The sequence below is a fragment of the Chroicocephalus ridibundus genome, chromosome 4 (genome assembly GCF_963924245.1).
Source record: "Chroicocephalus ridibundus chromosome 4, bChrRid1.1, whole genome shotgun sequence".
Classification (NCBI taxonomy): domain Eukaryota; kingdom Metazoa; phylum Chordata; class Aves; order Charadriiformes; family Laridae; genus Chroicocephalus; species Chroicocephalus ridibundus.
The window spans coordinates 61,123,349-61,148,142 of NC_086287.1; the positions used below are offsets into that span (position 1 = coordinate 61,123,349).

Here is a 24,794-nt window from a genome sequence, read left to right on the forward strand (position 1 = left end):
GAAAAGTCAGGTGCTAGCATATGTAAAGAATTGAGTGGAAAATAACGTTTTAGAGAGCAGTTGTGTATTTAGATCATAGCTAGAAGCCATTGGGAAAAGGAGAGTCTATTCAATTTGCTTACCTGTTAGACAAGCCAACATAGTCCCTGCCCTGATCATTTGTGATCTTACCAATGCAATTGACTTAACTTCAGTAGCACTTCAGCTGTTATTGTCAACTGTAGTAGAACTAGTGGCTAGAGCTTACGATTGATTTTCTTGTCATTATTGTACAATTTTCAAGACTTAAAAGTGGCATATGATTTTCACAAAGGGTGCTGTAGTCATCTGAACAGCTGTGTTGGGATTTTAAAATGTGATTAACGTGTAATCTTAAAAGATGTGTTTTCTTCTCTGAAAATGTATTGCTCCAAGTTACAAAAACAAAACATGGAGTAGCAAAGGAAGAGATTGTCAAAAAGAACATCATGAATTAGTGAAAATTAAATTAAATCTTCCAGGTGCATGAGCGTACAGAAGAAATGGATTTCTTGCTCTTGGTGATCCGTAAACTGTTGCGTACAAAGTCACAGACTGTAAAGGTATGTTCAAAGTATATTTTGCTACTTTTTCTTGCAATAATAAATTTTTATATGTTTTTGGTCTACAAAGGGCATGTTTTAAATAACTTACCTTAAAATGTGTCATCATTTTTTACTAAAATATTATTTAGTTTGCCACTCTTCATACGCAAGCAAGCTAAAGGGCATTCTTTTCCTGGCTGCAATAATGTGTTCTGAGAGACTTTTTTTTCCTCATGTTAAAACGCATTAGTTTCTAAAGTCTGCTTAAGGCTAAAAAATGCAAGATGGATATTTGACTCAAATTACATATTGGGTATTGAGGGCAGTGCTTATCCTCTGTTAAATATGGCAGTATTAACTCTTGGAAATGCTGAGCTTCTTTTTTTTTTTTTTTTTTTTTTTTTTTAAATGGGACAATGCATTTGGAAAAATAACGAAACCCAGAAATGCTATATTGTAATTTCTGGTAGTAAAATGTGGCTGAGATTTTTCTCTGCAGGTCAGGAAATTGTGCTTTGTGCTAAATCAGAGTTTTCAGAGATTTAGCATGACATAGTTAGTCTTTGTGGTTCCAAAGCAATGGACTCTTGAATTGTAAGAAATTAAATACAGGTGATAGATTTAGGCTAACTCAGTATATTTCTGTGCAACTATTTGGAACTACAAAAATGTAGTGAGACTGTGTGTGCCCTTTAAGTGCTTCAGTTAATTGTTACTGCAGACTGTTCTGTTTAAAACAGACATAACTCGAATCTACATTGTCTGTTTTTGTGGCTATTGGAAGAGAATCTGTTCTTCTGTATTATTCACTGCGTTGATTCATACTCGGATAAGTTGATGTTTAGACCTTCCAAGCATGCTCTCACTCACTGAAAGTGCCCTTCCAGTTAGCATAGGGCATGTCTGTGCACTTCACTTCTTTTACTTTTTATCCTTTTTCTCACTGATCAGAAAACTCAGTTGCCTTTAAATTCACAGACAGTAGCATGAAGCTATTCAGCCTTTCTTAGCACTTGGGTCTGCCTACCAAGAGTGTCAAATAATTTGATCATACTCAGTTTGTGAAGAGTTTGCCCTTGATGCTGAGTATCTGGTTGGTGTTAAGGGCAGGATTCCCTACAGGTCGTATCATCTTTTCTGTGTAGGTCTCTCTGATTCTGATTAAATCTCTCAAAATTGTTACTGGAAGACTTTCATCTCCTTTATATCCTTCTCTGCAGTTTGTTGTTCTGATGACAGTTTCATGTTGTATAAATCTGAGACAATCTTAGATTTGTGGGTGTGTCTACCCCCTTGACTTTTTTATTGTGGGGAGAGGGGAACTCTTGATCTTAATTGCTGGGTTTTAGCAGAGAGGAACAAGTATTTCAGTTTTAATCTATACATTAAGCCCAGTGCCTCCTGTTTTGTCCCTTTTTAGCCACTCTGAAAAACTGAAGGAAGGGAACTTTGATTATGTGGCAAATTCATTTAGAAAATGCAAGATTCTCCTCCCCACTCTCCTGGATATGTGAAATAAAAGGGTGCAAGGGTTCCTGTTTAAGGGGGGGAAAAAAGTATTTACAATTCAGGGTGATAAGAAACACACATGAGGTGTTTGTCTGCTAATCTGAACGTTGCAGACCTCTGAAGTAGGAGGTAGTTCAACAGCATCGACTAACAGGGTGGCAAAAGTGATTCTGAGATGATGGAGGGTAAGATCTACCTGTTGTGGTTCACCTCCCAACTACGCTAAGTTTTCTGGCAGATGGCTGGTGCAGATTATTGCTTTTAGATCACAGGGCAGACGTTTGGCTGTTCTGAAGTTGGTCTTGCTGGGATGGTGGTGTTGCAAGAAAACCTAAGAATGGCTCTATTGGGTCAGACTAAACAGTGCAATTTCCAGTAGTGTCTAGTAACAGCTGCTTAGATAGGAAAGTAAGAACAGGATAAAGATAGTCGTATTTCCAGATTCTGGCAAATCACCATTCAGGGACATCTGAAGTGAGAAGTTGTTATTGTGCATGTTTTTGGTATCAAATGGTGGGGCTTTAGACATCTCCACACTGCACAAGTGTTTGTGGACTGCTTGATCTTGAAGAATTGTCTGCTTCAATTACCCTCTACTCCATTGTGTTCCTCTGCCACGTTGGTGATACATCTTGTTGAACTTCTGCTTTGGGAGTAGATCAGACTTCTGGTTTAGTAATGTGATCCTTCAGGCACTCTTAGGAACCTACGGTTTTCCTTCCAGTTTGGAAGGATTCCATGCAGATTAGAGAGTGCAAATCACAAAGATTGTCTAGAAGAAGAGATAATTCAATATTCCTCGCCTGTAACTGCAGTTAGGATAATTTAGATTGGATTTTGCTTCAGTAGCCTTCAGGCAAGGTTATGTTTAGCCTACTTTCCTAGCATAGGTGAGCCACTGTCTATGAAGCCATGAGGCGGTTCATGCTGTAGTGGGACAGGTTTCATATAATATTCCCAGAATTATGTCCTTTTAGATTTCTCCTCCTTTCAGGATCGTATTAAATGACTTCATGATTTAGTCTGCCCTCTCCCTGTATTCCTTGTGCCTTCATATATGCTTTGGAGCTAAGTACAATAGTACAATGCCCACTTCATTAGCTTGCCTGCCTGACACTTCATTAGGGGGATGCTCTGTATTCCATTGGATTTTGGTTTGGGTGTTGATGTCTTTTATTTCGTTCTATTTTTGAATTCATGCAAAGTGTCAGGAAAGCAAAAGATGACAGACCATGTCCCAGTTTACAAGTACTGCTTAGAGTGGTTCAGGAGACCTGAAGATAAAGAAGCTGAACACTACACATTTCACTGTAACTTTTTGGCTCTTTGTCCTTTTTCAAGATGAAGCTGTCTTGTTTCTCCAGGTGGCCGTGCTGAGCAGTGGGACTACATTCCAAATAGGAGGGTCAGAGGGTAAATAGCCATAGCCACTAGATTACTTCATTCTTCTCCCCCCAGTTCTGAACACGTCATGCTGTCTAACCAGGGAGAAAATGACAAAACTGTAAATTCTGAGTTTTATAATAATTGAAAGAAAAGGTGTCTGCAGGTAGCAAATGTGATTTCTCTTAGGTGAATACAGGTTAAGAATCTTGGCAGAGTCAGCAACCAGTGAGGCGCTTAGTGTGATCCTTGAGAGTTTTAAGTGCATGACTGAATTGAAACTGACAGAAAACTTAACTGACATATTTCAAAATCATTATAGTAATATTTTTAAGGCTGGGTTATAATTACAGTTACTGCTATTACAGGAGCAAGCCCATCTTTTGATGAAGTTAAAGGCACTGACATCTAATCTAACTGTTTAGTCAAACAGAAGTTGAAAATACTTAGCGTACGCATTTTTCTTTTGAGGACCATGTAGAGATCGTAAGCTTAAGAAAGAGTACTATACGTTTGTAGGTTGAACTTTTACCACAGGAAAAAGTTTTTCATGTTGTCTGCCCTAGGCATCTAGCCTCTAGCCTGAGCCGTTCTCTTACAGGTGCTTAGCTTTCTCCATATGCTACCTAGGGAATCTTAAGCATGTAGCTTCAATTGTCTTGGATGCCTAGGATACATACCTGTAGTAATCAAATTAGACCATTTTAGCATAAAAAAGTAACTGGAGATTCAAGCGTAGCATGTCATTTTGTGTTAAAACTAATGTTTTAAATTTGCTGTGCAATTTTTTAACAGGTAATATTGATGTCTGCTTCCATCAACTGTAAAGAATTTGTTGATTACTTTGCACTTCCAGTTCCTAATGGTCTGAATCCAGCCTGTGTACTAAAGGTGGAAGGCAAATCTTATGCAATCGAAGAATATTATCTTGATGATTTGAAGCACACTGTTAATTTCAAGGTATTGTAAATATAACTTTATTTCTTTCAACATAGTAAGAAAGAAATTGGAGTAGTCAGTTGGAAGCTGTGTAATAAAACTACAAATAACCAATTTGACATTACACTTCTATGTAAGAATTAATATATGGTGATAAAACAGGAGTCTTCTTACCAGCAGCCTAGTTTTTTCTTTCATGTAGCAGAAATTGAATGTAAAGGGCTGTGAATTTTAAGTAGTATGTGGCATCTTGTTCAGTAGTTTACATCCAAGATGAACAATGTAAAAGTCTGTGCAGAAGGTAACATATGAGGATTTACAGATCATTCTGAATACAGCTGAGAAGCTCAGGGAGTATTTCCTTGGTTGGTTCATGTTGCTGGTATGTATCAAAGGCAGAAGGAGCTAGGAAATGAAGAGAGTCATCAGAGAAGAATCATTTATGATTAGAAGGTTGATGTTACCAAGTTGGCTTCTCTATTAGCTGAAGCTCATGTGCTTCCTGTTTTTTTTCTCTTGTTGTTTTTGTTTGGTTGGTTGGTTTTGGGGTTGTTTTGTTTTGTTTTTTTAAAGAGTCCCAGAGCTCTTCTGCAGTAGTTTTGAACATATTTCTGTTGTAGCCACATAGGCCACCATGGCAAATACGTAATTTTTAGTAATGAAAATATGTTAGAATAATAGATACTCACTAAATCACTGGTGGCCACTTAACAGCCTATATGGCTACACTAGAGAATTGCTTCTCTAATGCCTAAGGAGGGTAGTAATGGCTGAAGATTCATTTGCCAGAAGAAAATAATTGCTTATGCTGTACACAGCACAGGCATTGGTTATGCCTTAACACAGGCAAGCCAAAATAAAAAGCTGTCAACTGTTGGAAGTTTTAGCGCAGCCAAAAGAATAAACTAAATGCATATAGCAGTTGGCCTGTCAGTTTTTATACATTAGTATGGTACCTCGAATAATATGGAGGAGATTATGTAATATATGATTTTTGTAAAAGGCTTTTGATGATAGATGACAACAAAAAGATAACCAAGAAATTCAGTAAGGAGTCTACCTCAGTCAAGTTGCATTTGTCATAGCTGCACTTTGAGCTAAATGTCAGCTGCCACACCTTTCACCCCAAAGATCAGGAACAAAAGAAACTCCTTTCAGTGCTCATGCTGTATTTTTTTTTTCTCTTTGTATGTGACCATTTAACTTTGATTTTTATTTTTTGTTTTAAGTTTTCATCTGGTTACGATGTGTTGTCCTAGTTACAGCCATCCTGTTGTTTAGTAGGAGAGGAGTATGATTGTCCAAGAAGTTGTTTGTATCTTAGGGCAACCTAGAAGCACATAAGCGCTCTTCATTTTTTTTTTAATTTTTTATTTTTAAATGCGTATGAAAAAAAGAAGAAGAAATTGATTTGGAAAGCACTGATTTTTGGTCTCTCATCTTGTTTCTTATGGAGCTATGTGTGGAGATTTTTTCTGAATAGTAATTTTATTTAAAAAATACTTAAACATGGAAGAGTCTAAGAAGATCTATGTAATGTCATAATAAAAATGACAGCAGAGCCTAAGTGTTAAGGCAATTAATGAGTTAACGCTGCCATATGGAAGCAGGGGCACATCTTTCCTCATGCTAAAAGCAAAATCAGCTGCCTGAGGTATACGCTTCAGGCTTTAGTTCCAAATATTTTATTATTGCCTGTGAAAGTTGGTAAAATACACATAAAAGAATACAGAAGTTAAAAAATAAATTTGCTTTTTAGATACAGCTTTTTTTTCCAAGTTTCATTTTGATTTTAAAATGAATAACTTAAGATCACATAAATCGTAACTCATCACTTAAAGCATCTTGATTGGAATCAGTTTAGTCCTTTGTAACTGTCTTGTTTGCTGTGAGGTATGAACCTTTTTCCCTTCTCAAATATCTTAAAATGATTGGAAGTTACTTTATAAATGTGGAATTCTTTTATGAATCTTGCAGAGCTCTTGGCTTGAATCCGTCACTCATTTCTGTAGATTGATGTTTTAAAACTATGCTTGATAATAAAAATTTTCTTTGAGCAGTTCTGATTTGGATAATTTGGGAATTCACTGATATCAATTGTGATTTGGAAGATAAATAGAAATGCCAGTCACTATTTTGTCGTCTTCTGTATGCCTGTTTGCAGTAAACCCTTTGATACGGCTAGATAGACATCTAGACGAATCAAAGATCAAGCATTCCACTTGAATTGCTTCATTTGAAGGAAAGAATAAAAATAAGGGGGAAGGAAGGGAGAAATTCTTTAGTGTAGCGCTAGCTTACCCTTGCGCAGACATTGGGTCATTTATAGGTGCTACCGTTTAATTTTTCGCTACAGATGTATAAAAAATATTTTCTTTTGGCATAATGGCCTTTGTAAGCACGTTGTTCTGGAGGTTTGACTTGGATCATTATTTTGTCATATCCAGCACCCTCTAAGCCCCAAGGAATTAGTGAAACGCAAGTTTTGATGAAAAATGCATGAAGGCTGCATCTATAGGCAAATTTAAAACTAGTTGTATAAATGCTTACCTGTTGCAGTAGTATACTGTTGGAAATATCAAATGCAAACTAATTGTATAGTTAATTCTGTGAGTAGATTTTAAAAATGTAAGCAACTAGGAGGCTAGATGTTAGTCTTTGGCAGTAGATCTGTGAAATCCCGTATCTCTACTTCTTACCTAAGGCAAAAAAGAGAGTCCCATTTTTGGCTTGCAAATGTAAAAACTCCTTCATATCCCTGGAATTGAAGTCAGAGTCCAGATGAAAGGTAGTGAACTGCTGTCAAAAGCTATTCCAATTATGTTGTATTATTTCAGTCAGCTCTGACTGGGCTTTTGGACTTGCTGTTTGTCACGTCCTTGCCTTTTATTAGGAGTGATGTGGCAGCCTTGTCATGTTAAAGAATACTAAAGGTACAATCAGTAACAACATTGGAAAGACAAATTTGACAGTTACTTAAGCAGGGATAATGTAAAAACAAAAACGTTATGTTCAAACAGCCCATAAAAGAGAAATTCCTTAGCTTATCGCATATATCAGGGAAAATAAGTGCTACTTACCAAAAAAACTGGAAATGTGTCTTTGGTTTCTCATGGACTAATCAAGCTTCATTGGAAAAGCATTACTATAGTCGGTTAAGAAGTTTTGGGGTTAACAGAGGTGTATACCTGAAAAGTCTCCCTGGCTGGTTGATTCAAGGGAGTCAGAGAAGTGGAAAGGGTATTGTCAAGTTCTTACAGATCACCTTTTTGATCCTCCAATCCATCGTCAGTGGGAACAAAGTAGGATAATTTTGTTAGGGTTTTCAGAGAGGAGTCTTTCTGCAGACACCAAGGCAACCTGGGGTTGACACGATGTAGTGTTACAGATTGGCTGTTCTGGTAAGGGTTGGAAAGCTGAGGAATGAGGTTGCAGTAGCAAAAGCTGATCTAAGTCACTGTTGCCAAATTAATGTTAGCAGTGCTGTTTTTGTCACTCCATCATGAGCTGCTTCAGAAAGGGGAAGTGGTAGAAAACTAACTAACTTCATTTTAATAGCTCAGTTCAATTTTCTGTGGTTTTAGCTTTCTGAAACGTCTCTACTTGCTCAAATGTGTACAGTTGCAGGCAAAGTATTTCGGATCAGGTTAAACTGTCTTGGCACTGAACTTCGAACTTGGTGTGGATATGCAGTCCCAGTGCTGGAGCTGGGAAAGGAGTAAGCGAATGGACATTTCTGCTTCCTGCTGCCTTTTCTCCTAAGAACACCTTGGGAGACTGTGAAAGATCAGAGCCAGCACTGTTGGGTTTTTTGTTTGGGTGTTTTTGTGAGTCTGTTAGGGGTTTTTTTGTTGTTGTTGGTTTTTTTTTTTTAAGAGTAAAATACCTTTTCTCCTTCCCATCTCCTTTCTTACTCTTGGATAGGTTTAGAGGTTGCAGTAATATCTCTTTCTGGCTTTCATTTTGTTTTGTTAGTTAAGTCTTTACTATTCTCCTTTTACAAGAAAATCTCTTCATTCTTCAGGTCATTCAAGTAGTCATAATTTGCTTCTGTTCAAGTTTGGGCTGATCCCTTTAAAACTTAGTAAGAAGTGCAGATGTATTGTCAGTCCCCATCAGTTACCCCAGCATCACAAACTGAATATCTATTGGCTTCAAGAGTTCTTTATTTCAAAGGCTGGCAAGTATGCTGGCTGGAAACTTTGACAAGACTTGGATCACTTCAGAGTGAGGGTCAGTTCTGTACAGTGTCGCTAACACATCGCACTCTTAGAATGACCTTTCCTGATCCTAGGGTCATGTTTGCCTTTCAGCAGCAATACATTTGAAGATAGCTATTTTCTTATGATCAAAGTAGCTGGTCCAGGTGGTTCTCTGTTTTCAACCAGTACAACATCTGCTTATATCCAAAACTTGTAATCTTCCGATGGACAGGTTTACACATTGTCTTAGTGGATTTCATCTCACTTGAGACAATTGAAGAACACATTATATGAATGATACTCATCAGTACACATACGATGCATTCCAGCTTCCAGTGTATCTTTCAATTGCTTTTTTTTTTTTTTTTTGCTCATTGAAAACTTTTGTAGAATCTTCTCTTGCTTATATGATAACTGAATTGGAATGAATGTGTAATCCTAATTTTGTTCTTGGTTAAAATCAAAGCCCTGTCAAATGTGGACAACTGGTAATTACTTTCTGCTTCTTTTACAGGAAAAGCTGGAATATCTTAGTTTTGTGTGTAGAAACCTTTAAGTATTACTCTTGGCCATTCAGCTTCCATTTTGAATTTCTTTCCAGGAGTGACTTTTTCCTTACACTTCATATCCTTGTTAAAAGTCAGTGGCTGCGGCTGCATCTTATGTTGGTATTTATCTTCACGTATTTACCAGTTACTGCTGACTACTGCATTTTTATTGTTAATGTGCAGTGTAGTTCTTATGGAGTGTTATGCTTAAAGCACAAATGCTCAGTTTTCACTGTTACTTCAATTATAGGAGCATTCCGTAAAAGTAAAAATGAGAAGTTCAAGCCTAAATAAAGCTGTATTTCAATGATGAAATGCTATTGTAGTGTATCAAGCAGCAAGTGAAGGTGACTGATAAGCTGAGCGAAATACTTGGTTGAACATAAGTGTAAAAATGGATGTTTGTTAACTGGTAAGAAAATGCATGATTTCTTAAAGCATACACACACAACCAGTAGAGAAAGAATGTAGAGGCTGATCACTTGAACCTGTTGTTTTTCTTGGCAAAATCTTGGATGACTTAAACGGTTGGATTTCAGCATAAAAGTGAATAAAATGTCACTTGAAAGTGGAGGGAGGGAAGAGGAAAGAACTTCAAAGTCATAATAGGAGGTAGAAAGGTGCAGTTTGACTTCAGGATTTCTAAACATGTGAAGTATGTGGAGGGCAGATTACACAGTAATACAATTCCAGAAAAGTTAGAGGTGGCAGTTAGTTGAGTAAAGACAGTTTCCACTAGAATAAGGAGAAACCCTGAGAATGAAAGATGAGCAATGATCAAAACCTGTTTTCCCTACGAGGAAAAAAATATGTAATACTGTAGACCATTCCCAGAGTATTTCTAGTTCATTAAGCATTTTCTTTTCAAAATTAAAATGTGATTAAGTTATTGTCTTTGGTCTGCTGACTTGGTGGTTTGTGTTCTTAAATACTAAAGTCGAGTTTGTGACAGAATATTAGAAAACAGTGCAGATATGACTTATCAGGGTTATATTGTGTACATCAGAATCATAGTTCTCTGACAGGGTATGACCTAAAACATGAGCCATTAAATGCAAAGATAATGTAAAAGAGAAAGAGGTACATGATTTATTTGGCAGTCAGGTAGAGACCTGCATTATAGCACCTATGAGGAGGATTGTGTCTGCCTTATACAAATTTATCATCATCTTGTCATCCTCTTCCAATGGGTTGCGCTTAGTCTCACGTGCATAACACTTCTGGATAAGGAGTTTGTCCTGCAAACATTAGGGGATGGAGAGTGGGCTAGTGCTTAACTTAAGTAGGTAAATATCAAAAGTATTTCTTTAGCATTAGAATGACAGGATGCTTGAAGGAAAATGTCTATTCAGGAGGTAATGAATGCTCCAGATTAAGTTACTTTTTGTACAGCTTCTGTGCTGGATCAGTTTTAATTGAAAAGCACTTGGCAAATCAACACGCGTACGTGATCTACAGTCTTTTAGCCTGTTATACTGCGTTAACGTCAATATTTTCTTCTCCGCACAGCTTCCTTCTCAAAGAATTGAGGAACCAGTGATAGTAAGAGAAATGTATGAAGTAGCAGTGTCTTTGATTCAGTCATTTGATGAGTTGGAGATGAAAAGCAATAGGTAAGATAGAGTTCAAGATCTGGAATCAGTCGTTCTTTGGGGAAATGAGACACTAATTAAGGAACAGCAGCAGCCCATGTATTATAGTTATTAGTGGTAACTTAATTTTCTATGCATCTCTGCTTTTATTTTGTACATTTGTGTGACTTCTACTCAGGTTAATCATACTAAGGCTGCTTGTAGGTCTTACTGAAATGCCCTGTGTTCTTGAAATACACTTCGTGCCCTGGAACGTAAGTGACCATTCAAGCCAGCCACGTCATATGGAAACTAGATTCCTTGCTGCAGCCCAGAGCTGAGTATTATTTATATGAAGAATAGAACTAGAAATACATTTTCTATTGTAAACTAAAACATACATTAAGCCATGAAAAAAAGAATACAAACTAGGCATTAGTTTTCACTGGCTGCTTAATGCCTTACTGTCTTCTGAAATAAGTAAATAATTTGTTTTATTCTCTGTGTTTTGTAAATTGATACTTAGTACCTGAAAATGTATTAGAGTTGCTTCTACATCTTTGGTCTAACACAGAGTGCCTATTTACTTTAGGAATGATTTTTGTTCCCATATATTCTAATTATTTATAAATGTATGCTGAAGAAATAATTTTGTTTTGTAAGCTTAATTTTTTTCAAACTTAGCATTATGTAAACTTTGGAATTTTAAGAAAGCATTACTTAAGCTCACCTGAGCAGTTAAGTGAACCACTGAAGTACAAGTGTTGATGGAGGTACATAAATACAATAAATTTGTCACTAACTTCTTTACAATATAAAGTGACATCTGAGCTTTTTTGCTTTGATTTCTTTTGATCTTTCCAATTAAGCTGTTGTACTGTAGTTTAGGACAGTGAAATTAAACTAACCTTTACTAATAAGCTACCTTTTATAAGCAAACACGAAGGCATTAGCATTTCTGCTTTCAAATAGCAAAAGGGCTGTTAGGAACCTTCCACTGAAAATTATACTTTCCTCTCATTATACAGTTTGAGAGTAAAGAGTTTTAAGATGCATGAAAGCATTTGAATCGGGAATGATTACTACCAAAAATATGAGTTCTATATTATGTTAAGGTGATTTTAGCTTCTTGACTCTTAACAGATAATCTTGGAGGGAGACATCTTCAATTAATGTCATGACTGTAGTTCTTGATAATGGTTAGTTTTATTACATGCTAGGCTTTTGTTAAAGGTGTCTAGCGATATTTTTAGAATACAAGAGTATTACATGCACTTGAGAAATTACTGAATAAGTTTACATAGAATTCTGCAGTAGTATAATATAATACCTTTTCATTTTAAGATGTGTTATAACCTAATTTTGATAAATTTTATTGGTAAATAAGAATGTTTCTGTTTTAACATGATTTTGAAGACAAAACTAAACCTAATGATCTAGTTCCAATTTTTATATACTGTGTTTTTCAGAAAGCATAGTTGCAAATAGTGTTTTGAATTCCAAGTTTAAATAATACATGCTACAAAAAACCTTGCAGTTTTGCCTGTTCTTTCAAAATAAAATATCTTGGGGTAATAAAGTAGGCTGAGGTAAAATTAATGAAACTGCATATTCTTGTTAGGGAGAAAAAAAACTTGAGTGTTACATCAGAATGCGGAAGCGTGCTAGTGTTTTTACCAGGTGAGTACGTCGTAATAATTTTCTTTTTCTTTATTTGTCATCTAACAAGTTTTCTTCTGGTGCTTCTTCCAAGGATTTACTAAGCATGCATTTAACTGGGGCTTAGTCTATTTGGGTATTTTTTTCTTGCAAACCTGTTTAAATATGTCAATAAATGGAAGAGCAGTGAGTCAAAAATTAAGACTTTTTATGTTTTAGAAATGAAGTTACAGTAATAAAATTAATTCTACAGTTAATGCACAGAAATAGTTGCTTGCTTTTTTAGATTAGTTATTAAATATTGTATGAAGTTCCTAGGATTCTTTTAGAAATGTTTTCTTATCTGCACATAGTGTAGTCTCTTCCCTGGATTCTATCTAGATTCTTGTAGTAAAAGTTAAAATTCGCATTAAAAAGCACACAGGATGACACAGTATGTAATGATCAGAGAACTGGTTATACATAGTTTTAGTCGTCTTTAAGCAGTAAACCTAGAACCTAGGGGTTCAAGCGAGAATGCCTATGAAAACAAAAGCATACAATAATGTTTGTGTGACTAGGCTGCAGCTTAGGTTTACTGATCATCACAAACCTATTAGCTGGTGTTTTCATGTATTCTTTTACTTCATGGACGTGAAAGTTGGCTGGTTGAAAACTTTGAAAAGACTTGGGCGTGTTGTAGTGGAGAGTCACCTCAGAGTCAGGATCAGCTGTTTCCTTGGGCATAGGAAGCTCTATCCTTACCCGGACTTTCTAACTCTGTAAAATCTTTATGGTTGTCATTTCCCTGCTGTGTTGAGCTTAGCAGTAGATATACTAATACTAGGACTAGAAACAGAGCACACCAGCAGTTGCAGAGTAGCTTTCAGTGGAGGGTGCTTGCCATCAGCTAAAAGGCATTACAGCTGCCTTTCTTAGAGTTACCTTCTCTATGAAATCAATGCGTAGAAGAAATTATTTCATCATGTCAGTGTAGGACCCATTCCAGTTTGCCCCTAATAAAGTAGGGAGACCATTTCTGTTGCTGCTGGCTTCTCATACTCTTGTTGTCTGGTGTGCTTTCAGATTTCCTCAGGCCCTCTGAGTCTTTGTTTCAGGCTGAAATTACTCTTTAGCACTTTCAACTGCTGCTATCCCTGATGGTTTATAACTGCAACAGATAAAAAGAAACTTACTGTTTAAATACACTTGGTAAATTCATGAAAACCTGTGTAGACAGTACTTCCTGAATGAGCTGGTACTCAGGTTTGGTTTTTATTGTTGTTGTTCAGAGTTTAACTTCGGCCTGTTTTATAACTGGATACTCAAGACTGATCTTCAACAGAGGATTAGCAAATAGCTCTTGAAACTTTCTTCACAAGTAATCTTTATACAGAACTGGAGAAAAGGGGAGGGGAGCCCTCAGTTTACAAGAGGGCAGCTGAGACAGAGATTTGGGTAAAAATAACCTCTGCGTTTTGGACACTGATGAGATGCCTAGATTTTTTTGAGTTCTTACAATTACAAAGTGTTTTGTACATTCAAAACAACACTCCCATTGACATTTCAAGCTGAGTAAGCATCAGCATCCAGAAAGGGTAGTGCCGTGCTGAGGAGTACTGTGAAGTGATTTTTGCCCACTGTCTCTGTGCAACTCAGTGATGGGGCAGAATCTGCTTCCATAGAGCAGCTGCATCTGCCTTGAGTAGGATGCCGTGTTTTCCTTTCCTGTTGTAATTGCCTGTCTTGTTCAGTGCGTAATTTTACATTACTGAGTCTGATTCTTACAGATAAATACCCTGCAATACTCAGCTCTCCTTTAATTCCAGAGCTAGTCTGTCCCTAGGTACTAGGTGATACAAAGTGCCATGTTAAACTGCACAGTGATTCTTTTTTTTTTTTTTTTTACATATATGCATAAATATGTTCCCAGTAGGCTGCATTGTTTGCACAATCAATCTTAGTTCTGGCATTCTTTGTTTTAGTGCTTGACATGACAACCTTAATGTTTCTTGAGCACATATGTTGATGTATAGTTCTCTAGACTTTTTAAAGAATAAATTGGACTGTGTTGACTAAATCATCACTGAGCTACACCTTCAAGTATATAACATGCTTCTGCCAGACTAGCTGACAGGCTAAATGAAAGCATCACTAGGTTGTTATCCACTCCAGGAGCTTGCAGAAGATGGGGATGGCCTGATTTCTCTGTGCTTTGCATGTGGTTGCTGATTGCAGGAATTGCATAGCTCAAAGCTTTAGGGTTTTCTCTCAAAGGGATTCTGATGCTACTGTCCTAAGCTTTTATCTGTTCTACTTGTGTCAGTCTCTTTGTCTGTTTTGTATTTTCTTTTGCGCTTCTCCATACTGTGCTCTCATTATTGTCCTGGTACATTTGCCAAACAGATTTTGTTACTACTTTCTTTTTCGTTCCAAGTATCTGTCTCTCCTGGTGGCAGCCTTTTGTTCTGTAGGCGTCATGATCAACTCTTGACGCTTCCAGAACTGGGCAGCAGATACTGCTTGCTGTGTCTAGTGAGTAATTACTAGACTGATTAATAATTACTGTTAATATTGGTTATTTGTAGTCTGCTTCTACCAATCGTGGATTAAGCTTCTTTTAATTGTTTTTAAACATAAATTGGATTTAAGTCTTGATGTCTTACTCAGATGTGTAAGCGGGCAGCATTGCAAGTAGGAAGTGGTAGACGTCAAGATAGTTGAGCAATAGCTGGTGGGATCGAGTTGTCTGGCAAGCCATGTCCATACAGACGATATCATGGTGTTCTTCTCATTTTCTGTGTATCTTTTAATTACATGCTCCAGTTCATGAACAGAGACATTTTTTCTATATTATAATAATCTTTAAAAGCGGTAATATTTTTCTGTTTCCCAGTCAGCATGTTTTTCTCTGCAGCGTGAAGTTGTTTTGCTTAGAGCTTTGTTAATTGCTTCATTATTGTCCTATCAGTTTTGTTTGTTATTTGGCCAGTTATTTGTATTCTCAATTACTCTTACTTCATTTGAGCTGTGGTGTAAATTAGGCTTGTCTTTTTTAGATTCTAGTGACATTGTTTTCCCCCGTAGTTGGCCTCACACAAAAGAGATACCTGAAACACTTAAATTGCCCCACCGCCACCATTTTTTTTTTTCTTCTCCAACTCACCTGTTCTCCCTGACATCTTTTTTCTCCCTTACCTATAGTCGCTTCCCCTTCTTTTCCAGTTTCAGCCTGACTCCAGTAGTTGACTGATCTCCATGTTCTCTTGCAATTTCTTTTCCCAGACAACCTTGTATTATCAACATGTTGGTTTCTTGTTGAATCCATTCCACCTTTTCTGGCTGTAGTTTCTTGCTTTCTGGCCTTTTTTCCTTGCTTACCTTAACTAAATCACAATTTCCAGACCATCACATCTCCTTCTTTCCTCTTGTTTCTAATTTAAGTTATTCTTCTCTCTTATCTTTCCTGAAAATATCTCACTTCCTCCGCTTGCATTTGTCTTCCTTCCATCTCACTTCTGAAGTCAAGTAACAGTCATCTAAAGAGTGTGAGAACTTTCACATCCAGGGCTCAGACTGCATTTAGCCTCACTGAAAATTGCAGCAATCCTGTATTGCAGTTAGAGAATAATTTCATCTTTAATATTCAACTGGGGAGGTCCGGTGTTTGACAGATGTTAGGAAATGAGGCTTTTGGAATTGAAGTCTCAATAAGAAGCAAACTCGGATTCTCAGGTTTATGCCTGTGGAGGTATTCAGGAAGACTGCAAAAATCCTGTAGTCCTAAGTTTCTCCTGGCAGATGTGAAATCCATGTCCCAGAGAATGGGCACTGGAACTACCAAAGGTAACATAGCTAAGGCAGAAATAGATAATTTTTATTTTTTCTTGGCCCTGGAAACAGCTTGTTTTGGCTGAAATATCCAAATTTATCCTAAACCAGACATTCAGCATGTGGTGAGCGTTGTCAGTGGTAAGGAACTGAAACAAGGGATAGTAATTGGATGCTGGCAGATGGCCTTTGTATCTGATGCTGCTATTTTATTTTAGTAAGTGTAAAATTATGGTCAATGACTCTTGAAAAATTGACTCACAGTGTTTCGGTGACTTGTTATTACATTTACTGTTTAACTCTTCTGCTGGTAATAATGAAAGTCAATTAAGAATTTAAGTAGGTGTGAGAATTGTTTTAGAATTTAGTGATCACTAAAAAGAAAACAAACTCTTGATTACTTTTTCCCTAGGTTTGAGGGAAATAAGATACCTGCACTCACGTCTCTCAAATATGTTTAACAAAAGGTAAGTTAGACCACACTTGTTTCAGTTCAATTAAACTTGAGCATGCATCCTTCTGCTGTATGAGTTCTAAGTATGTAATATGATTTAGCACAGAGGTGTAGTTAATTTTTATATTCTTGTATCAGTAAATATGTCACTAATATATTTTCTTTAGGTGGCAAGTATACCCACTTCACTCATGTGTGACATTAGAGGAACAAAGTAGTGTGTTTTTGGCTACAGCTCCTGGCTACAGAAAAGTAAATATTGTTGAATCATTACTTTGTGTGTGAAACCTTTTGCTAGGGTGTGAACCATTGTGTGAGGGCAAAGCAGTTTTGGTTTTTCAAGATGTGAACTAGTTGACTTTCTTACCAAGCTGTTGCTTTAATTGGTGTTTAGACCTCAGGAGAAATGCAGTAACAGAAAGTTATCCTTAAACTATTGTGAGACACTAGTTCTGTCCTTCAGAATAGTTTGTGATTGTCGATTATTCCACCTGCATAACAGTAGTATGCTGCCCGTGGCACTGCATATCGAAGTGGTCCCCTAGTATGGGGGTCTGTCACCTGCTTTGTACCTCACATTTTGGCTTGTGTCTTGATTTTCTTTATCACTGCTAGTAGTGTAATGTTTTGTTACAACAAAGGCATAAGGAAGTATTTCCATTCTTCCTCTGTATTCTCATATGCTATACTACTTTATTATGTTTTTCTGATCTTAGGACAAGAAAATACAGGTTTTGTTTTTTTTAATACGCAGAGCAGAAATACTATGTTGCCATTACATTTATATTTCTTCATAGCAAGTTGGATTTTTCATGTAGAAACATTAATGTAATTTTTTCTTTATGCATTCATTATTCATTTTTTGCTTCAAAACTCAGGTTATTCTATCTACAAACATAGCTGAGAGTTCTGTAACAGTTCCTGATGTTAAGTATGGTAAGTCTTCTAAATCTCGTAATTGGGTATATACTGTATTTGTAATGTTTTCCTTACTTGTGCTAGCCTAAATCTCAGCAACATGTCACCATTTTACAAGGCATTGCTGTTGGAGTTTAATTCTGACAGTTGTTGAAAACTTTCTTTAACAACAGAGAACATTTTTAAATCCAAATATATGAACAAATAGAGCTACTGAGTGGGATGTTGGTTTTAATCTTTACTGGAGGGAGAAAAAATACTTTTAAATGCAGTAATAAGCAGAATCAGACCTCATGTCACAAGTACGTTAAGCTTTTTATTCCCATTCTGACTATATTTTGAAATAATTGCATCAGATTAAGCAAATTCTAATATAGAATGTATAAATGCAGAAATGATTGCCTTCTAATGCTTGCCATCTGCACTAACGGTTAATTACATTTATGTTAAAATCTCTTTGCAGTTATTGTAGTATCCAGAGTATGCTGGGTCTAGTTGTTTATAAATCTAGTGTTCTCTTTATTGGTCTTCAAATAATTGAAACTTTCCTTTTCTGATAACACAAAACCAACTCGTATTTTTGCCACTGCCACGAGGATAAATTGTTCTGTAATAATACTAGATTTTTTTTTTCTTAATTGCAGTGGTAGATTTCTGCTTAAGTAGAACTTTGGTTTGTGATGAGGAAACTAATTACCAAAGTCTGAGACTTTGCTGGGCATCTAAAACGAACTGTAATCAAAGAAAAGGTAAGATGACAATAGGTAATGGAAAGGATTTTTAGAAGCCAGCCTTCATGGAGAATTCTATGTTGCTTTTCATTTTATTTACAATAAGAAGCACGGATTATTTTTGCCATAATAGTTTATTCAAAAACGTAATTCCTTACCATGTCAGGATATTAAAATGGGATTAAACAGCTATGCCTGAATGTTCTATTTTGTTCAGATGTTTTTCCCGAGAAATGTTTTATCTCTGCTCTGATGCCTGGATCACCTCCTCCCCCTCCTTTGTCACTGACCTTGGTGTCTGCAGAGATGTTCCTCTTGCATATTCTCACTCTCTTCTGGCTGCTGTTGTGCAGCAGTATTTCCCCTTCTTAACTGTGTTAATCCAGAGGCGCTACCACCGTCACTGATGGGCTCGGCCTTGGACAGTAGTGGGTTTGTCTTTGAGCTGGCTGGCATTGGCTCTGTCTGACATAGGGAAAGCTTCTAAGCAGCTTCTCAGAGAAGCCACTTGTGTAAACCCGCCCCCCCTGCTTCCAAAACTGTGCCATGCAAACCCAATACACAGCTTTATTTCCATTTGGTTCTGGGTCAGTGTAAATTCTGACAACCAGCCAATATACAACCAGTGGAAGCAGCATTTTGCATAACAGACTTGGGCTTGCTATGCATATGATTTAAAAATATGGCCTAAGTCTCCAGTAGAGTATCCCACTGAGCGGAGTAGTCTTTAGTTTGTTGAAGTGGATGGTGTTTGGATTTGTGAAGGTAGACTTCCTGAATCAGTGTGTCTTTTACAAATAGTACATCATAAAGATGTTCTGCTGTTCATCATGGTATCTTAAAAATTGTTTACATTGAAGATTTTTGTTAGCTATGGAGTCAAATAGGAAATACAAGTATATACTCATTCTGTAAAGAAATACAAACGCAAAGCATATTTACTGTGCATATAGAATCTTCAGTTTGGGGCTATGCTAAAACTTGCGTTGACATATTTTTTGATATTAAATTTATATTTGGTAGAACTTGCCTTTTCCTGGTTTTGAGGAAGTGTATTTTAGTGCAGGATTTTTCATGTCTTTTCAGCTGAGAGATGGATGCTGAACTGAGGGCAGTTATGTGAAAGAGGTATTTGAGTGAAATACTTAAGTAACTCTTGTCTTAGTTACTGCTGCTATGAAAGCAAAATTATTTCATCTGATCCCTATGTAGGAAAGGATAGAGAGAAGGTCTCCACTGGGCTTGTCTGCTGCAAGAGAGCAAAATACTGGTCAGCCTGCGGTATCAGCTGTCACATGGTGCTCAGCTGCCCAGAAGGCTTGTAGATGGATAGGTTTTGAATAGCTGGAAACAGGCGGTTTACAAATTAGTGATTTATTATTTTATGTGAAGGTCGTGCTGGACGTGTTTCGGAAGGGTATTGTTATAGGCTTGTACACAAGGAATTCTGGACAGACTTTATTCCGGAGAAGGCAGTACCTGAGATACTGGTAAGACTTACGGGGAACACTAAAAATCTTTTTAATGTATGTGGTCATAGCAGAGACAATAACAAGAAGTTTTGCTTTACTTTTCCTGAAGATGGTGTGTGATTTACTAGTTATTAATAACAGCAAGAGTGTTGAATTCAAGTTGATAAATAATTGAAAAAGACCATTCCACATGGTTTTCTTCATAGAAGGAGGTGCATTATAGCAGTAAAATGGACGTGGATTAGAAATAAGCAAGCTACTCAAAAATATCCTTAGTTACACAAAAATAATTTTAGGTTTTGCTAAATTGTAAACTTTAATGTATTTTTCATATGAAATATTTTGTCACACTTCCCGTGGGGGGAAAGTAACAATAACATTGTCTTCCCTGCAGCGTTGTCCATTGGGAACTACAGTCTTAAAAATAAAAAAGCTTGATATGGGGGCACCAAAGGCCTTACTGGCAACAGCTCTTTCTCCACCCAGTGTAGGTGACATTGAACGTGCCATACTTCAGCTGAAAGAGGTAGGCATTCTTTTAATGTTGTTAAAGTTGAGGTAATAAAAATGTACTGGAGAAGTGTTGTTCTTGGTATTTAAGGTAATAGTAGCCTTATTTGGAACCTGAAATAGGAACTGTGTCTAAAGAATCTTTTCTCACATTTGACTGTTGTTTGGTTACTGTCCTCTCGAGCATAATTTCTGCAGTTATTTCATTAAAACAGGATTCTAATTTCATCAGGGAATAATGATACTGTTTGTGAAGTGGCATCTGTGGTGAGAAAGAATAGAAAAAAAGAGTAAGAGAACTTGAACTCTGTAAGTGAAATTGTTTATTAATAAGTAGCAAAATCACACGCTTACACCTTACAATGTATAATGGTCAGCCTGAAGATCCGCTTTGGACATGTACAAGGAAGTTGTTCATTTTGCTTTTCGATTATGAAGTTGATATGAGGTAGAACGTTCATTGCATTAAACTCTTTCTTTTCCAAAGTGCATTAGAAATTATATCACTTGTAGCTTGCTTTTACATTCAGTATATGTAATAGAAGCTTTCGTTTCAAAATACTAGGCTTTTAAAATTTATTTTAGAACTTCAACTCAATTACAGTTAAGTGATGTTGCTTTGAGATTGCTTGCTTCTTGTCTTGTTTTCCTACAAACTGATTTTATATTTACTTTGTCAACTTTTACAAGTGAATAAATTTTAATTTCTTTAGCTGGGAGCACTTACAACTAGTGTGCAAACAGAAGAAAATCTACATGATGGTGAGCTGACTTTCTTAGGAAATGTATTGACACAGTTGCCAGTGGATCTGCGTCTTGGAAAATTGATAGTCCTTGGGCATGTCTTCGGGTGCTTAGAAGAATGCCTTATTATAGGTAACTGAAAGAAGAACATGTGAGAACATTTTTCCAAAACCAAGTGATTTTCAGGTTTTCATTTTGATTTGTTTTTGTTGTAGCTGCAGCACTCTCTTTGCGGAATTTTTTTGCAGTGCCTTTCAAACAGCATGTCGATGGATACAGGTATTACCCTAAATGTTTTACAACTTCCTGACTACATTAGGGGTCAGAGGACTAAGTTGACCACTAAATGTAATTTTTCATGCCATGAGTTTAATTTTCTGTCCAAGTACCAAGCAATGCAAAAAGCAGCTTTTCCAGGGCAGCCAAGATACTGAAATTTATTTCTGTGTGAATTAATTATTACCACAGAGCCAACTCATCCTTTTCTGAGTACGAGGACCTGATTCTTCAGCTTTGCCTTTCTGATGTGAACACATGGCAGTGTCTATTAACATTTGTTTTTTAATAATAATAAAACAATCTTTGCTATCCTGCCCACACAGTTTACCCTTCAGCAAGGAGATGTGAATAAGAACAAATAATTGCAATAAATTTATTGACCTGGAAGGTGTTAATAGTGTAGCATTCTGAGCTGTATAATACATTGAATATTTGAAGAAAAAATAAAATTGTTCATAATTCTTTCTGTTCGTATTGCCAGGAACAAACTTTTTTTTGCTGGGAATAGTAAGAGCGACTGTATTGCAATTTTGAATGCATTTAAGGTAAGTCTTTTTTTCTGGCTTATCTCACAGTGAAATCTGATAGACTTAGATGGAGCTTCTCACCTTTGCAGGATCAGTTGTTAAAAACTTCACATTACTCCTGTCTACTTAGTGATGCTTTTTGAAGGCTGTGTCCTACTGTATAACATCACTAGTTCTGATGAGTTGATTTTTACCACTGTGAAGGAGCCACACAAGTTTGCATCAAAGTAAGGTGTAAGAAATGGATAAAATGAGTTGCAAGGCTCAGTTTCTGAGTATATTTCCTACTTCTCAGTCTCCTATGGCTTTTGAGGTATTTGTTCTACTAAGCAGATGGAAAGCATCACGCAGGGTGGAGGAAGAGAGTGAGAGCATGCTGCTTATCTCAGTCTTCTGCTTGCTAGAAGTAAGAACAGATTTTGAAACAGATGGGGGAACCAAAGGCTCAGGTTCTCTTGACCCCCTGTGATCCTTTCAATAAAAGAGCTGTTTTACGTGGGGAGGCAGATTCTTTCCAATCCAGGAAAGCTTACCAGTGTCATTCCAGCTACTATAAAACTGATATCTCATTGCCTCTAACACAACAAATGATGGCTAACCAGTAAGCAGAATGAAGTTTCTGAAATTAATAACTTGAGTTGCTGAACAAGTTTCTAGTGTAGCATATCTGCCGTCTGTGTGCTACTGAGGAGCCCACTGCAGCTGTTCACAAATCTTGTTATGAGACTGAAGTCTTCTGAACTGTAATACTTAACTGGTACTGTGCCTTCTCATGCTTCTCTTGAAGGTCTGCTTGGTTTATTTTCCTGTGTCTTAATACTTTGCCTACATCTGTGCTGCTTCGGGACTTTTTTTACAAATTGTCTCTGAGCCTTTGTAGGAGGGAATGATAAAAGCCCTGTCATGGACAGCAAGAAACTTGTATTTGACCTCTCTTCCAAATTGCAGATACACAGACCATACAGTCTTCAGTGGTTCAGGAAAGTCTTTAATCACACTGAGTTCTACTTCCTAATAAACCACAGTTTTTTAGGAAAATACCATTTTGGGGGGGGCAGAATGTTTTTCATCAACCTTGGAAGTGTTTAAATGCTGTTGAATTGAAATATACCTAATTTTTTAAAATCAATAAATGCTTTATCGTATTTATTTTGTCTAGCTTGTCTCCTGTAATTTGCACAATTAGCAGTAATCAGGATAAAATTCCCATAAGAAAGAGTATATTCTAGGTTTCGAGTGTTCCTTATTTGTTCTGCAATAAAAGTCTCATCTCTCAGCAGTTAATAGGTGTGTGGACAAGGTCCCATTTGAGGTCAGCAAGAACGGATTTACACAGGGACATTTTGTTGTTGCAGATACTGATTGATCCAAAAGCACACTGAACTACTGTGGTGTGACTTGCTTCAGTCTGCTAGCTAAGAAGTTACACTGCAAATGATAGCAAGTTGTGTCTTTTATCTGTAGTGTTTTGCTTCAGGTCAGCTTATTATCTGTGTAGGTTTGAAGTGTTTGTAAATGAACATTAGTATCAGCTTAAAGCAGGACTGAGGTGTTTTGTCTCAGGCCGTGAATATAAATGAACTTCCATCTTTTCCAGAATGATTGTGGCTTTCCTGCTACCGTGCTTTTGTGTAGGCAATCCACCGATGATCAGAGGAAATTGTAGTTCATCATAAATCCGCTTTGGTCAGGGCTGAAAAATGTACAGCTTTTCTGTGGCATTTATTTCTCTATTGTAATAACCAAAAATAAATGCCAGAGACGCAGTGATGTTGGTAGCTTCCTTTTAACTGGGGGCAGTTTTGGCCGGTAAATTCTACCACAGAATGAGTTTGGTGTCCTTTTTCCAGACTTCATAGCTTTGACTTTGTAATATTTTATTCTGTCCAAATGTGATTTTTCTGTACTCTTGGCTGTTCGGTATCGAGGTACCATGGACAGAGGTCAATCCCTGCAGTTACAAGGGGCGCTGGTACAGCATAGGAGGGACCTCTGCTACAGGAATTTACTATTCAAAATCCAGCATCTTCCATTACAGACGGTCTGACCTGTTCTGTAGTCTCCTGGGGACTCCAAAATCTTCAGCTGCAGATTTAATTTATTCTGTTTTGTGTATGGTGGCCTTCTTTTACTTTGGTGAAAGCGGACTTGTTTTTCAGTACTCTAGTAGAATTTTATGAAGCACACACAGGCACGTATGCCACATGCAGTCACTGATCCTGGGGCTCAAGCATCATCTTTTCTGAATTCCCCATATCCTGTTGTGTACTATATTTCCCTTGTGTCCCATTAATCTGAAGGTGATATTTCGATAAACCAGTATGTTGTCCTGGAGAATAAACACAAACATTCAAAAGAGCTACCTGTGCAGTATGTCTCTGTGTGAGTGGTATGAAGGCTTTATGTTTTGAATGTCTGAGTATCAGAAAAGAACAGGGAAAGAACTTGTTTTCAAATTCCCACATTCAAATTAGATTTCTCCCAGGGCAGGCTGAAGTTCTGTGAATCATTATTACATCTTAAGCCCTTGCTTATGGAAAGGTTTTAGCAAAGTAGAAAAAGTGAAAAGCTTTGGTAGTAGAAAGAGGAGAACTGAGGGAAATCAGCCTGGTTTACGTGATACGATTTAAAAAGAAGGAATTTTTAAGAGAAAAAATTATGTCAGAGAAGTGTTACGTTAATTTCTCTTCTAGCCCTGCTTTCTGGGAGGCATCCACATCAGAATTATATCTGAATCAGTTCTTTACTGTTCTTACTTTTGTCCCAAAGCAAGGAAAAAGAAAGGCTCTGAAAGTAGGCTGCTTTATTACAGCATCAAAGCATACAAGTTTTTCTATTTATTCATGAACGTTTGCACGTGCTTTAATACTCAGTCCATCTCCTCTCAGAAAACTAGGTGGATAACCTGTTGTGCGTTGCTGTGTTATCAGGTAGCTATCGTACCACTCCCAACACAAATCAAGACTTAGTCATTT

At 36.9% G+C, this 24,794-nt stretch overlaps 1 protein-coding gene across 1 annotated transcript in view; it reads left to right on the forward strand.

The window, feature by feature from the left end:
• Positions 1-24,794, forward strand: part of TDRD9 (tudor domain containing 9) — an 84,210-nt gene that overhangs the window by 33,536 nt on the left and 25,880 nt on the right. The window contains exons 6-18 of the mRNA XM_063332213.1: positions 501-581; positions 4,251-4,415; positions 10,654-10,757; positions 12,355-12,395; positions 16,597-16,651; positions 16,806-16,890; positions 17,517-17,574; positions 18,201-18,305; positions 19,680-19,777; positions 20,154-20,285; positions 20,983-21,145; positions 21,229-21,292; positions 21,774-21,837. Coding sequence (XP_063188283.1) covers positions 501-581; positions 4,251-4,415; positions 10,654-10,757; positions 12,355-12,395; positions 16,597-16,651; positions 16,806-16,890; positions 17,517-17,574; positions 18,201-18,305; positions 19,680-19,777; positions 20,154-20,285; positions 20,983-21,145; positions 21,229-21,292; positions 21,774-21,837 — 1,215 coding nt within the window. The remainder of the gene's footprint in view (positions 1-500; positions 582-4,250; positions 4,416-10,653; positions 10,758-12,354; positions 12,396-16,596; positions 16,652-16,805; positions 16,891-17,516; positions 17,575-18,200; positions 18,306-19,679; positions 19,778-20,153; positions 20,286-20,982; positions 21,146-21,228; positions 21,293-21,773; positions 21,838-24,794) is intronic.